General features: G+C 51.5%; 1 protein-coding gene across 4 annotated transcripts in view; it reads left to right on the forward strand.

The window, feature by feature from the left end:
- Nucleotides 1-12,677, forward strand: part of Pdgfa (platelet derived growth factor subunit A) — a 24,453-nt gene extending 11,776 nt beyond the window's left edge. For 2 of the 4 annotated variants that reach the window (XM_017802791.2, XM_029555179.1), the window contains exons 5-8: nucleotides 594-781; nucleotides 9,741-9,867; nucleotides 10,319-10,387; nucleotides 11,875-12,677. In XM_017802791.2, coding sequence (XP_017658280.1) covers nucleotides 594-781; nucleotides 9,741-9,867; nucleotides 10,319-10,374 — 371 coding nt within the window. In that variant the 3' untranslated portion in view covers nucleotides 10,375-10,387; nucleotides 11,875-12,677. Of the gene's footprint in view, nucleotides 1-593; nucleotides 782-9,740; nucleotides 9,868-10,318; nucleotides 10,388-11,874 lie in introns of those variants that run through there. The other 2 variants (XM_017802792.2, XR_003846837.1) reach the window with 2 other exon arrangements.
- Nucleotides 12,678-13,075: the final 398 nt, after the last annotated feature.

Here is a 13,075-nt window from a genome sequence, read left to right on the forward strand (position 1 = left end):
CCTAGGCAGGTGCTCTATCACTGACCCACATCTCACCCCCTCACTGGGGGATTCTAGGCAGGTGCTCTACCACTGAGCCAACCCCCAGCCCCTCACTGGGGGATTCTAGGCAGGAGCTCTACCACTGAGCCACACCCCAGCCCCTCACTGGGGGATTCTAGGCTCTACCACTGAGCCATGCCCCTAATCTCTCCCTGGGAGAGTCTAGGCAGGTGCTCTACCACTGAACCACGTCCCAGCCCCTCACTGGGGAATTCTAGGCCTTGAACTCTGTAACTTTGATACAAGTTTCAGTTCTGTACATTCTCTCTCTCCCAGACTTGCTGAGTGCTGCCCTCAGTGTCCTACTCAACTTGTTTTGACTGTTTCTTTAGAGTTAGGCCAGCAGTGCTATTCTCTACCTAGCCCTTGGGCTTCTGTTGCAGGGGCCTGTGGGCCCACAGTGTGCTTGCTCCCTCTGGAGACTGTGAGACAGGGACAGGTCCTGCCCAGGCTCAGTGTGAAGAGTAGGGTAGGGAGGTCAGGAGAGCACATTTGTGTGCTGATGTGGGATCCTCTTGATTCCTGTGTTCATGGCATTCTTTCCTCTGCAGAGGAAGCCATTCCTGCCGTTTGCAAGACCAGGACGGTCATTTACGAGATACCTCGGAGCCAGGTGGACCCCACATCCGCCAACTTTCTGATCTGGCCCCCGTGTGTGGAGGTGAAGCGCTGCACAGGCTGCTGCAACACCAGCAGTGTTAAGTGCCAGCCCTCGCGGGTCCACCACCGCAGTGTCAAGGTGAGCCCCACCCTTGCTGGCCATCATCAGCCTTGCAAGGTGCTCCTGGGCTGGTGGGATGGTGTGGGGGGTACTGTACTAGTAGTTAACACATAGCTTGTTATAGGCAGAGAGTTGGCTGTGGGCCAATCAGCAGTCTGTGCTTCTGGTCCCTTGTCATGTCACTGGGGAGTTGTGAACAAGTAACTTCATCTCAGATAGGGAACCATCTGTTCACCCTAGGTAGGACACTGACAGCAGACTAAAGAAAGAAGTCCACCCAAGTGCAGCTGGGTTGAGCCAGTGAGGTTAATGTGGTTTTTTTTAATTTATAGGAGAATGGGTGACTCAGGGTAGCTGCATCATGGGTGAGGACTCAGGAATACTGCTCTGTCCCCTACAGTTGTTATGGTTTATATAATGGGGGAGGGGGGTTGTGAATCTTGTAACTTTCTGAACTTCCTGAATCTTGTAAGTTTCATTTAGCCTCTGGAGTCTTAGGAGCCTCCTAAGAGGAATGTTTCAGTTCTGAGGGTATAGCTACATAATATCTCCAGAAGAGTCACATGAGGGTGGGGGGTGGGGGAGTAGGCAACTGGGAAGGGCAGGAAGGGAGGCCAGTGGTTTGCATGGTCTTCAGCTGTGTAGATGGCCATGGAGCCTGGATCTGTTCCCCTCAGTCCCTGTGTGTCCCTCTGCTCCTGGGAGCCTGGGTTGCTGACTTCTCTGCTGGGTGGAGGGTTTCCATGGTTGAAAGCTGATGTCTTGTATATCTGAACTTCTGTGAGATACGGCCAATACTGGAACCTTTGGGGTTCCATCAGCCAGACACTGATGGGGAGGGGGTCCTGTAGTCTAAAAACAGTCTATTAGTTAACTGGTTGAAGCCTTTTACTGAATATGTGCCCATTGGGTGGAGAGGTGGGCAGCACGGCCCCATTTTGGTTAGCTGTCCTCACTTACCAAAAGCAACTTTGGAAGGAAGAGGTTTGTTTCGCCTTATAGTCCTTCATTGAGGAAAGCGAAGACAGGAACTTAAACAGGAACGTGGAGGCATGAGCTGAAGCACAAACCATGGAGGAATGCTGCTTATGGACTTCCTCCTGTGTCCTGTACTCAGCCTGCTTTCTTACATGATCCAGGACCACCTGCCCAGGGGTGGCATCACTCACAGTGGGTTGAGCCCTCTCACATTACTCTACAATCAAGAAAATGCCTCCCAGACATGTAGTTCTCCAACTGAAGTTTCCTCTTCCCAGGTGTGTTAATTGACAACTGAAGTCAACCATGACACCCCCTTATCTAGACGGCTCAGGCACGAGAGTGCCTCTGAGCCTAGCATCTACCTCTGGCTCAGCCTGGCTTCTGTAATTAGGCAGTTTCTCCCAAGTGAAGGGTCCCTAGGATTGATTTCAGACTCCGTTCTTCCACCCAGTAATGTTTTTTCGGTTTTTTGTTTTGTGTTGTGTTTTGTGGGGTGTTTTTTGTTTTTGTTTTTTTTTCTTTGACACATGATTTCTAGAGTGCCTATGAGCCTAGCATCTACCTCTGGCTCAGCCTGGCTTCTGTAATTAGGCTGTTTCTCCCAAGTGAAGGGTCCCTAGGATTGATTTCAGACTCCGTTCTTCCACCCAGTAATGTTTTTTCGGTTTTTTGTTTTGTGTTGTGTTTTGTGGGGTGTTTTTTGTTTTTGTTTTTTTTTCTTTGACACATGATTTCCCCGTAGCCACAGCTGGCCTGGAACTCAACTATGTAAACCAGGCTGGTTTCATCTCAGAGAGATATGCCTGCCTCCACCTCCCTCCGCTTCCCAGAGTAGTGCTGGGATTAAAAGCATGTGCTACCACGCTTGACTTCCACTCTAGTAAGTCTTAACCTCCTACCTGCCTCAACCCCTGGCACTGGAGAAAAGAAAGTATCAGAACTTTCTTGGTAAGGGCCTATGTTCAGCAGCTTGTTTGTGACCCAGGACCCGGCACTTATATTTGGGATTGACTCTGTCAGGGCTTGATCCCTGAGTTCTGGGCTTGAATCAGTAAACTCCATATGCTATTACTGTGATCTCTAGGACTGGACACCAGGGACCCCAGAGTACTTGAGTTTGTTCTCCATCCACAGGGGCTGTGCATGGTGGGGATGCTGGGGTTGACTCAAGCCCAGATCATGTGACTTGATCCAGCCTTAGTCTTCCCTTGGGCCTCAGGGTTCCCACTCGGTGGTGTATTGAAGGGTCTCGGGCAAACCCACCATCTTGTTCTTTTTTCTTTTGGGTGTAAATGGTAGATTTAATTTAGGATAGTCCTTTCTGTTTGTCTGTCTAGCTGGCTATTGGTCTGTCTTGTCCTGCTTACCATGATCCTGGATAGCCTAGGCAGTCTTAGAACTATGTAGCTCAGGCTGGTCTCTTTTTGTTTTTTGAGACAGAGTCTCCCTGTAGCTCCAACTGGCCTGGAACTCACTATGTAGACAAGGCTGGCCTTGAACTCACAGAGATCTGCCTGCCTCTGCCTCCCAAGTGCTGGGACTAAAGGTGTGTGCCACCATACTGGGTCCAGGCTGGTCTTAAAGTCAAGGCAATCCTTCTGCCTCAGATTCTTGACTGCTGGGATTATATGAGTGAGCTACTACATGGTTTAGATGAGGTGTTACAATGTGGGTTTAGGAATGGTTGTTCTGTGCCTGAGACTCACTTGGAGGGACAGGTAGTGTGGCAAGGTGTCGGGGGTATGTGTGACTTGGAGGTCCTTGGGGTCTCTAGCCCCTGGGACAGGGAGAGTCCATTCCCACTGGCCTGGTGTTTCCTGGGGTTGATCACTCCTTCTCTGTATATGTGACTATACCTTTACCCTAGGGGTCTCGTCTGCCCAGCAGGGTCCTGGTCAAGTAGAAAGGGACCAACTTCAACACTGCCTGAGCCAGGCCCTCCCACACTCCCTCCTAAGGGTGATTCCCCGCTGCCACCCACCCAAAGCTGGGAGGGGACATCCGGCCCTGGACAGTGTGGGCTCTGGCAAAAGGGACACAAGGTCAGTGGAACAGGGGCCCCATTGTGGAGGCCAGGCCTGTAGCGTTTGGGGTGGAGGCTGGTGTTGACCTGGATGGAGGGAGATGGGCCTGAAGTCCCAGACTTCATGGAAGTCAGCGCAGAGCCAAGTAGACATGGGGTCAGCAGGAGTGGGCTGGTGGGGAGGCTGACAGCAGCTACATCCACCCTGTTACAAGTGCTATTAGTGCCGGTTCCAGTTTCTACTTTTCTTTTTCTTTTCTTTTTTAATGTAGTGCTATGGATTGAACCCAGGGCCTCTCATAGGCAAGCATTTACTACTGAGCCACACCCTAGCCCCTCATTGGGGGATTCTAGACAGGAGCTTTAACACTGAGCTACAATCCCAGCCCCTCACTGGGGCATTCATTCTAGGTGGGTGCTCTACCACTGAGTCCTGTCTACCACTCAGCCCCTCACTGGGGGATTCTAGGCAGGTGATCTACCACTGAACCACACCCCCAGCCCCCTCACTGGGACATTCTAGGCAGGTGGGGATTCTAGGCAGGTGTTCTACCATTGATTCCTGTCCTCAGCCCCTCACTGGGGGATTCTACGCAGGTGTTCTACCACTGAGCCATGCCCCCAGTCCTTGGGGATTCTAAGTAGGTGCTCTATCATAGAGCAGCATGCCCCAGTTCAGCATTCTGTACTTTTTGTTGTGAGACAAGTTCTCACTTAAGTTACCCAGGCTGACTTTGAGTTCATAATTTTCCTGCTTCAGCCTCCCAAGTACTGGCTAGGTTGACAGCTAACTTCCAGGCCTGGCTTCTATCACAGGACTGAGAATGGTCCCTGATATGGTTTTGGCTGATGGACAGTCCAGTGCAGGCTCAGCCAGTGTCTCCCTAGTGGTCCCCAGGTCCCAAGTATCTGTCTGGTGGATGTGCTGGGTGTTACAGGAAGTTCAAGGACTGGATATCCCAGCTACTGTCCTGGCTCAGCATCCAGGTTATTGTGTGGGGGCCATGATTTCCTCTCTGAGGACACAAGGACACAAGTCCTTATTGTGGCCTGTGCCCCGCATCTGCCCTGTTTGGGTTTTGAGGCCACCATTAGCTACTGGGTGTTGGGAGAGGGTGCCAGGGGCCTCCCCCTAGTTGACTTCCTGTGCTTTGCCTGTTGTGTTCAGCACATGGTGTTTGGCCCTGGTTGTGTGTAGTAGAGGCTAGAGAGAGACATGTGCACAGTGGAGGTCAGGCCTGACTCATGGAGATGCCTGGGGTATTTGGCCTGGATAGAACCAAGGCCTGCCCTGTCTACACTAGATGGTGTTGCCAAGGGGCCAGGGGTCAGGGCAACTCTGAGCCACTGTCTGACCTGCCTGCTAAGCTAGTTCATAGCTCAGCCCCAACTTGGAGCAGCTTAGCTTCTAGAAGGAAGGTGTCCATTATGCCCCCCAACTTGGGTACAACCTGGAGCTATATTCTAGGGAGAGTCCAAGTAGGGCTTTATCAGTTGGCCTGTGTAGGGGTTTGGGAAAGGTGGCTTTAGTTCCAGACGAATGATTCTCAGAGTCCCTTCCCTAGTGAAGGGCTTGGGGGCCAAGGAGGCTGGGGTCAGCATGGCAGCTAAAGATACCCCAGGGGTGCATGGTACCCATCAGGCTGTGAGCCCTCAAACCTAGAGTCCTTTTTTTTTTTTTTGAGTCTTTCTGTCCAGTTGTCCAATGATACAGTGGGGCCTTCAGCCAGGAGGGACAGGACTCTATCCCCACCTCCTCAGTGGATGTGGGTGGGCTGCTTGTGGAGCCAGAACTTAAGGCCCTCTTGGTCCTCTTGGCTTGCCCTGGGAAGGCCCCTGGTCTCTGGGGCTATACTGTGTGGCCTTTTTAAGTCCAGGCCATTCAAAGGCAGAGAGATGTGCAAGGCATAGAGCTGAGGGACCCTGGGCAAGCCCCCTGCTTGACTGTGCTCGATTTATCGTCTATGAAACAGGCTGTAATCAAATCCACACAGCTGACCTGCAGGAATCACTGTACACAGCTCTGTTCTGCGAGGCTCTCTGTCAGGACAAGCCCTCTTCGGGGTTGGAGTAGAGATGATGGGACAGTGACCTGGCTGGGTGGTGGCATCCTAGAATGAACTTGGGAGTGCATAGCACTTGGTTCATTTGGCGTGGGGTGCCCAGGATATCACCATCTGTGTTTTTATTCTTTGCTCTCATGGATGTGGTTTTGGAGAATTTAATATTCGTAACATGTTCTTGGGGGAAAAAATGTAGCCATTTCCTGGCCAGACAGAGGTGGCGGAAGGGCTGGAATCCTCGAATTCTCTCTGCAGGTGCTATCATAAGCTGCTGTTGGCTTTTGTTTGATAAATAGGGGCCTGTCTGGGTAAGTGGGGTGGGGGGGCTCCCGGGCTAGGCTGGAGTGGATCATCACGTGCCCTTGCACGGACCTCTGCTCTGTATCTGGGGTCTGGCTCTCGTATCAACCCCATGGGGGGAGCTAAGGGCTTGGGCAGCTTGGAGAGCTGCAGCTAAAACCAAGCCAAATGCCCTGCCCAAATGTCGGGGTTCAGGGCCTTGTAAAGCCCACCTGGTCCCCACTTCTGAGGCTGTGGTGAGGGGGGCAGAGTACATGCCTTCTGGGGTCTTTGGTTAGGATCTCTCTCTACTAGAGTCAAAGGAGGCTGTCAGTCCTGCACTGGTATGGCTATCTGGACCTGAGTTTAGCTGTGTTGTGAACTTGAAGTTTGCTGAGTCAAGGGCTGGGGACAGCTCTTGAAGTTTCGGTCTATGGCCAAGGTACAGGGTTCCCCCAACCCCCCAGTTTCTCTTAGGACTTTTTTTGTTTTTTCTTTGGGGAGAACTCTCCCATCCCCCCAGGACTTTTTAAAGGAGGGACAGTGGGGAGTGCCCTTCTGCTCCCTGGGAGGTGGGACCACATTATTGAGCTTAGGAACTTGGGCACAGTGTGGAAGCTTCTGGGGACATGCAGGCTTCCCGAGGGCCGATTCCTCAAGGTTGATTCCTAAAGACTGGCTCCTGAAGGTTTTCTGAAGACTGAGTCTACTAAGGAATCCTTTATGAATATCAATAACTGCTGAGGCCAGCTTCTGCAGTGTGGCCCTGTCCCACTTATTTTTGTTTCTTAGACAGGGTTTTGCTCTAGCCCAGGCTGGTCTGGAACTAACTTTGTAGCCCAGGCTGGCCTTGATCTCACTGTGTAACAGCCCAGGCTGCCCTGGAACTCACTCTGTAGTTCAGGATGGAGTTGAAATCTATAGCCCGGCCTGGCTTTGAACTCAAAAGAAGTAGCCCAGGCTGGACTTGAACTCACATGTATTTTCTTGCCCCAGTCTCCTGGGTGCTGGGATTCCAGGCCTGTCCCACCATGCCCAGCTGATTTTTGGGTGCTTCTTGCAAAGATGACCTTGCTTGTCCTTCATCAGCTACCTGTATGGGTATGACCACTGCCCCCATTACACAGGTCATGTTGGAGGTATCTGACAGCACAGCCCACACACGCGTCAACATCCTGCTTCTGTAGTGACTCCAACCTGGGATAGGCAGGCTGAGCCAAATTTCCACCGAGGCCCCCTGAACACAGGAGTCTGGCACAGAGCCCCTGCCAGCAAGCAGCTCCCAGGGCAAGGCCCACCCTGCCCTCCCTGCCCTCGATGCCCCTGGTGTTGTCTTTCCCACTTCCTGATGTAGTGAAACCTCCTAGCTGGCCTCTGACCCCTGGCCCCATGCCCTATACACTGAGCTCATAGTTGGCAGGCTATATTCACACCTGGGGCACCCCATACTACTTTATATGCCTGCCGGGCACCCGGCACCCTTTGCACCCATGTTAACCATTAATGCAGCTAAGGTAGCCGTGGCAAAGTCTGGCTCAGTCTATTCTCCAGTGCTGTGAAGTGGGCCGCCTGTGCGTGCTGCTTGGCCTTGGTACAAGCCTGACCCCTGCCTGGGGCCTCTTGGTTGCTGGACTCCAGTAGCCCCAGGAGACAAGAGGGGAATAGTCTGTCTCCCCACCTCCCCCACTCTGGATATGCTAGGCCTTGTTCCTACCACTGAACACCAAGATGTCCCCCCTCTAGGTGCTCTGGGCCACCTACAATGGGTTCCCCACCCTTTATAGCTTTGGGTTCCCCACCTTTATAGCTTCAGTTTCCCCAGTGAATGGTGAGAAGTAAGGAGGGGATCCCCGAGGGCTGTTCTGGAATGTGGAAACGTATTTGGTGCTGACTGCATGCAGCTCTGCAGGCCTGGGAGATGGCTGTTCTCTAGCACATGCTCTAGGTGACATTGAGATTAGGATAGGCTGCCAACTATGCTGTCAGGGTCACCTCAGGAGAGGGCTTCATCTGCCCAAGTTTCCTTTTCTATCCATGGAGGTGACAATCCTACCTCCCTGCTGGGTGGACAGGAAGGCTAAATGGGTGCTGGTGTTTGGACTCCAAAGGAGATGGCCTGGAGAGTTCTCTAACCTGACATCCTTATGCTGGGAAGGAGCCCTGGGCTCTCCTGGTGTGGCTCACCCCAATGGTGGGTTAAATGGTTGCCATATGTGTTTGGAGGTAGGGTGGAATTGTATACTCGAGATGGAGGCTGTGTGTATCACAATCTGTGTGGCATGGGCAGAGTTACATGTTCATGGCAGAGTGCTGTCCAGGGTATGACAGGCTATAGTATTGGGTGCTTGCTTTATAGGACCAGGGATGGGTCTGTGGCACCCCATTCTGGAGCACATGGAATTCAGGCTTTGGATCTGCTTCAAGCTAGACTGGGCCATTTCCTCCTGTGACTCCCTGAGGAGGGCCTGGGGGCCAGGTCTGTGCTGTGGAACTGGGAGCTGGGTGCCTCGGATGGGGTTTTCAGGTAGACTGTGTGGATGGACACTTCATTGGGGAGGCTTTCTAATGAGGTTTGTTTCACTCTTGAGTTCTCTGTCCCCAGAGTCATAGCACCACAGTCTCTGCCTCCTTTAATCTCTGGGACCTACCATGTATGGTCCCCATCCAGTCTCTATGGGAGTGACAAGCCTTGTACCTCACAGGAAAGAGTGGTCCCCATGTGGCCAACATCAGGTCAGAACCAGAGAAGAATTTGCCTGGATTCTAGAACCCAGTTTAAATTTCTCCTGTCACCTGGAAGTGGATTACTGTGTCTCCAGGGAGACTACTATGGATGGAAGGGAGGAGGTGGCTCTGAGTGAGGCCCCTCATCCAGCAAGCTTTGCACTGCACCCCTATCCCTAGCCCCAACCCTGCCCTGTTTTCATTAGTAAAGCAGACATAGAAGTCTCTACTAGGTCCCGTGCTCAGCCATCCTATGCCCAACCCACCCATCCTATGCCTTGGTAACACCCTTCAGATCTGAGCCTTTGGGATTTTGTTTTTGTTTGAAGCAAGTCTCCTGTAATCCATCTTGGCCTTGACTCTGTGTTACTAAGGATAACATTGAGTTTTTGATCTTCCTGCTTCTTCCTCAGCTGGGATTACAGGTGTGTACCACCATGCTCAGTTTGTTTAATGCTGGGGATGTAACTTAGGACTTTGTACACCCTTTATAGCCTCAGTTTCCCCAGTAAACAGTGAGAAGTAAGGGGGTAGGGATCCCTGAGAACTGTTGTGGAATGTGGAGACGTATTTGGGGATGGAACCCAGGGTTTTGTACATGGTAGGCTAGCACTCTACCCAGTGAGCCACCCTCCCCCCCCCCTTTTTTTTTTTTTTTAAAGAGACTGTTTTCCTTATAGCACAGGCTGGCTTCTTTAACTTCCAATTCTAATCCCAATTCCCCAGAATATTAGGATGACAGACATGGGCCTGGTATCTTTGGGTTTATTTCAAATGTTAATGGGACTGAGTTTGAGAGGAGATAGCCAGGAGAGGTTGGAGGTCAGAGTCCCCAGGCTGGGGTGAGTCAGGCAGGTACCACCCGTCAAGCACATGGTGTTGACATCTGGCTTTGCACCTTCGGCAGGTGGCCAAAGTGGAATACGTCAGAAAGAAGCCAAAATTGAAAGAGGTCCAGGTGAGGTTAGAGGAACACCTGGAGTGTGCGTGCGCAACCTCCAACCTGAACCCAGACCACCGGGAGGAGGAGCCGGGTGAGTGAGCACTACTGGTCCATGCCGTGTGAGGGTTTCCTGGGGGATGGGGAAGTGGGAATCTGCCTCCTTGGGCCTAACCAAGCCAGCCAGAGAATATTGGGAAAGTTGGTTCCCCAGAGTGAGATGGGCCTGGATTTCCCAGGTGTCCATGCTGGCCTTCAGGGCTGGGGTCAGGTGAGCTGTGCCTGCACCCCTTCCCTTCCAGGTGAGACAGTGGACCCTGGGTACAGGCTGCACCTTGCTGCCCAGGGTCTTGACCTTCACCCTGCCCAGCACACCTGTGTATTGCCAGCTCTCAGGTAGTCTAGGTACAGAGAGAGACCCGGAAGTATCTATGCTCTATGCCAGGGTGGATCGGGCTTGCTTTCTTAAAGACAAACAGCTCCGGTATTTATTGCTGTGGCTATCCACCCCAGGGCACTTACCCTCCCTGCCCTTTCCTTGACAGGAAGACGTAGGGAATCAGGTAAAAAGCGGAAAAGAAAAAGGTTAAAACCCACCTAAGGCGGCTGACCAGGTAGGCCCTGTCCGCCGGGTGTGCAGGGGACTCCCTCTCAGGGCTGGGACACAATCAGCTGGTCACACCAGCAAATCAGCTTCCTTGGGCCCTGATTGGCTCAAGGCTCTGTGTGCTTTGGGGGCTGCTGGGCTGGGTCTCCTCGCAGCTACAGCTTTGCCCTTCTCTTGGTCATTGATCAGGTAGCCAAGCACCCCATGGTGGGAAGGGTGGGGGCTCTAATAGCTCTGCTGGGGTCATCTAGGGCGGCTGCTCACCCCACTGACAGATGAAAGGACTGAGGCTTTACAGGTGCCAGGTAAGGCTTCTAGGAGGCTGGGTGAGTTTGAGGAGTTTCATAAATAGACAGGGCAGTTGACTTTTGTATCCAGCAGCAGCAGGGTTGGGAAGAAGGGAAAGTTCCTAACCCGTGTAAGATCAGGAGGCCAGAGCAGGAGCCGTAGTGAAGGGTGTCATTGGTGTCCCTTTCTATTTGGGACTATGGCTTCTGTCTTCAGAATTACGTTATGGCCCTGGTTGCTGCTAACGCTTCTGAAGTTATGCTCATGTTCCAAGCTGGAAGAGTCAGGTGGGAAAAAAGAAGGGCCAGAGAACTTCTTTGGCATTCTTGTCTCAAACTCACCCAGTGACGTCTGTTTTTCCCCGGAAGCATAGGGAATGTAAGGGAGGTATGTTGCCTCCCAGACCCGTCCTGAGTGTCAGCTTGTCTGGCCCAGAGGGCTGGAGCCTGTCTGGCCGGTCCTTCCTCCTGGCACGTGGGACTCTGGGGCATCCAAGATAAACAGTTGTTCTGGGCAAGAGAGTCCTCAGAGATAGAGTGTCTGAGAACCCTGGCTCCCGAGTGAGTGTGGCTGGGGACGCCTGCCTGGAGCAAGTGTCTCCCTCTGGCAGGTCCCTGAGGTTGCTTCATGTGGCTCTGACAGACCTGTTGTTGACAGAGACCCCCAAGTGAGCAGGTGTTCCTATAGCTGCATGTGCCCAGGCTGTGAATACTGTGAGTAGAGACAGTGGTGACTGATTGTAGGACTCGGGTGCAGCTCCATGCTAGCTAGTGTTTGCCTGCCAAGTGCAAGGCCCTGGGTTCAGTACCTCAGAACAACCACAAAAAGAATTTAAACTAGGTCTGCCTGATCATAGAGAACCCCCCCCAACCCCCATGGTTGCTGCCTAGCTGATGTTATCCATTCTTCCAGTTGCTTCATGGCCCAAAGTATCTGTCAGAGCTTCAGCAAAGAAAAAAAAAACCAACCAGACAAACTTCTGGTGCCTCAGTTTCTCCATCTGTGCAATGGGAGCGTGGCTCTTCTGTAAAATGCAACAAGCCTAGACCCAGTTCTTAACTTTGGCAAATTTGATTTGATTTGATTTTTTTAATGACGTAGCTAGCGCAAATCCTAAGACTTAAATTGTGTGCATCTGATGGACCCAAGCTGCTCAGGTGTTTTCTGTACCTGGTTGCAATCTCAATTCTCCGTCTCTTCCTGCAGATGTGAGGTGAGATGAGCCGGCCACCCTTTCCCAGGACACAGATGTACGTGGCGTGTGACATTCCTGAACATACTATGTGCGGTGCTTCATTGCCAATGTGCGGTCTTTGTTCTCCTCCGTGAAAAACTGTGTCCGAGAACAAAGCAACAGTGTCCGTTTGTTCAGTGTGACATGAAAGCAAGTATTGTAGCACTCGGAGAGACGGTGAGAAAGCTTCCTTGTCACAGAGCGAAAACAAAACCACAAAAACACAACAGACAAAAAATCGGGCTCGAGAAAAGACTGAAGCCGGTGGCAGAAAGGCCACCCCACAGGACAGACGCGTGGCGCCCAAGGCTGGCTACCGCCCTGGATTCTGCCCGCACGCACAGGTGCTTTTTTGCTGAGGATGTGCTCGGAGCCTGCTTGGGATGCTGCAGCCTGCCAGCTCCGCGGGACGCAGGAAGCCGAGTGACTGGGGAGTCGCCAGCAGGCCTTGACGCCGCCGCCTCGCCAGCCACCTCACCAGCCGTAGCGCCTGAGTCTGCACAGGACCTTCCCGAGAGCCTTACGTGGAATTTCTTTTTTTTTCTTTCTTTCTTTTTTTTTTTTTTTTACACCATAAAGTGATTAAGCCTTTCCTTTTTACTCTGCCTAGCTTTTTTTTTTTTTTTTTTTTTTTTTTTTAAATCTCTTGGATGACGTTTTTGCCAATAACACATGAGGCTGCTGTAAGTTGGGACAGCGCGACGGTTATTTTTTTTCCTAGCCAAACTAATGAGGTGTATTAAAATAAACACGGTATACCTACCTATATACATCATTTCCTACATGCTTCTGGCTTCCTGTGTTCCTCTGCCCTTTTAATGTTATCTTCCAGTTTAAGCCATTTGAGAGAACTACGCAGGAGCCTTTTGAATGTGGGTCCCCTTGCTTGCACTGCCTGGCCATTTCTAAAAAGGCTTATGTGGCAGTGTGGGGGCGCGGTCAAGATTATTTTTGGTAAGATGTTGAGTTTCACTTGTTAAACAGAATTGTGTGTGTGTGTGGTTTCCTTGTTTTGTTTCGTTTTGTTTTGTAAAGGTGAACTTTGTATTTTTAATATTATCAGTTTATATACCTGAGAGCCTGCTATATATATATTTTTTATTTTGAACTAAAAAGAGGAAAAAGAAAAAAACATCAACAAATTTCATGCATGTCAGAGGCATTTGTGGTCCT

Source organism: Nannospalax galili, unplaced genomic scaffold (genome assembly GCF_000622305.1).
Source record: "Nannospalax galili isolate Female #2095 unplaced genomic scaffold, S.galili_v1.0 scaffold664, whole genome shotgun sequence".
Lineage (NCBI taxonomy): Eukaryota > Metazoa > Chordata > Mammalia > Rodentia > Spalacidae > Nannospalax > Nannospalax galili.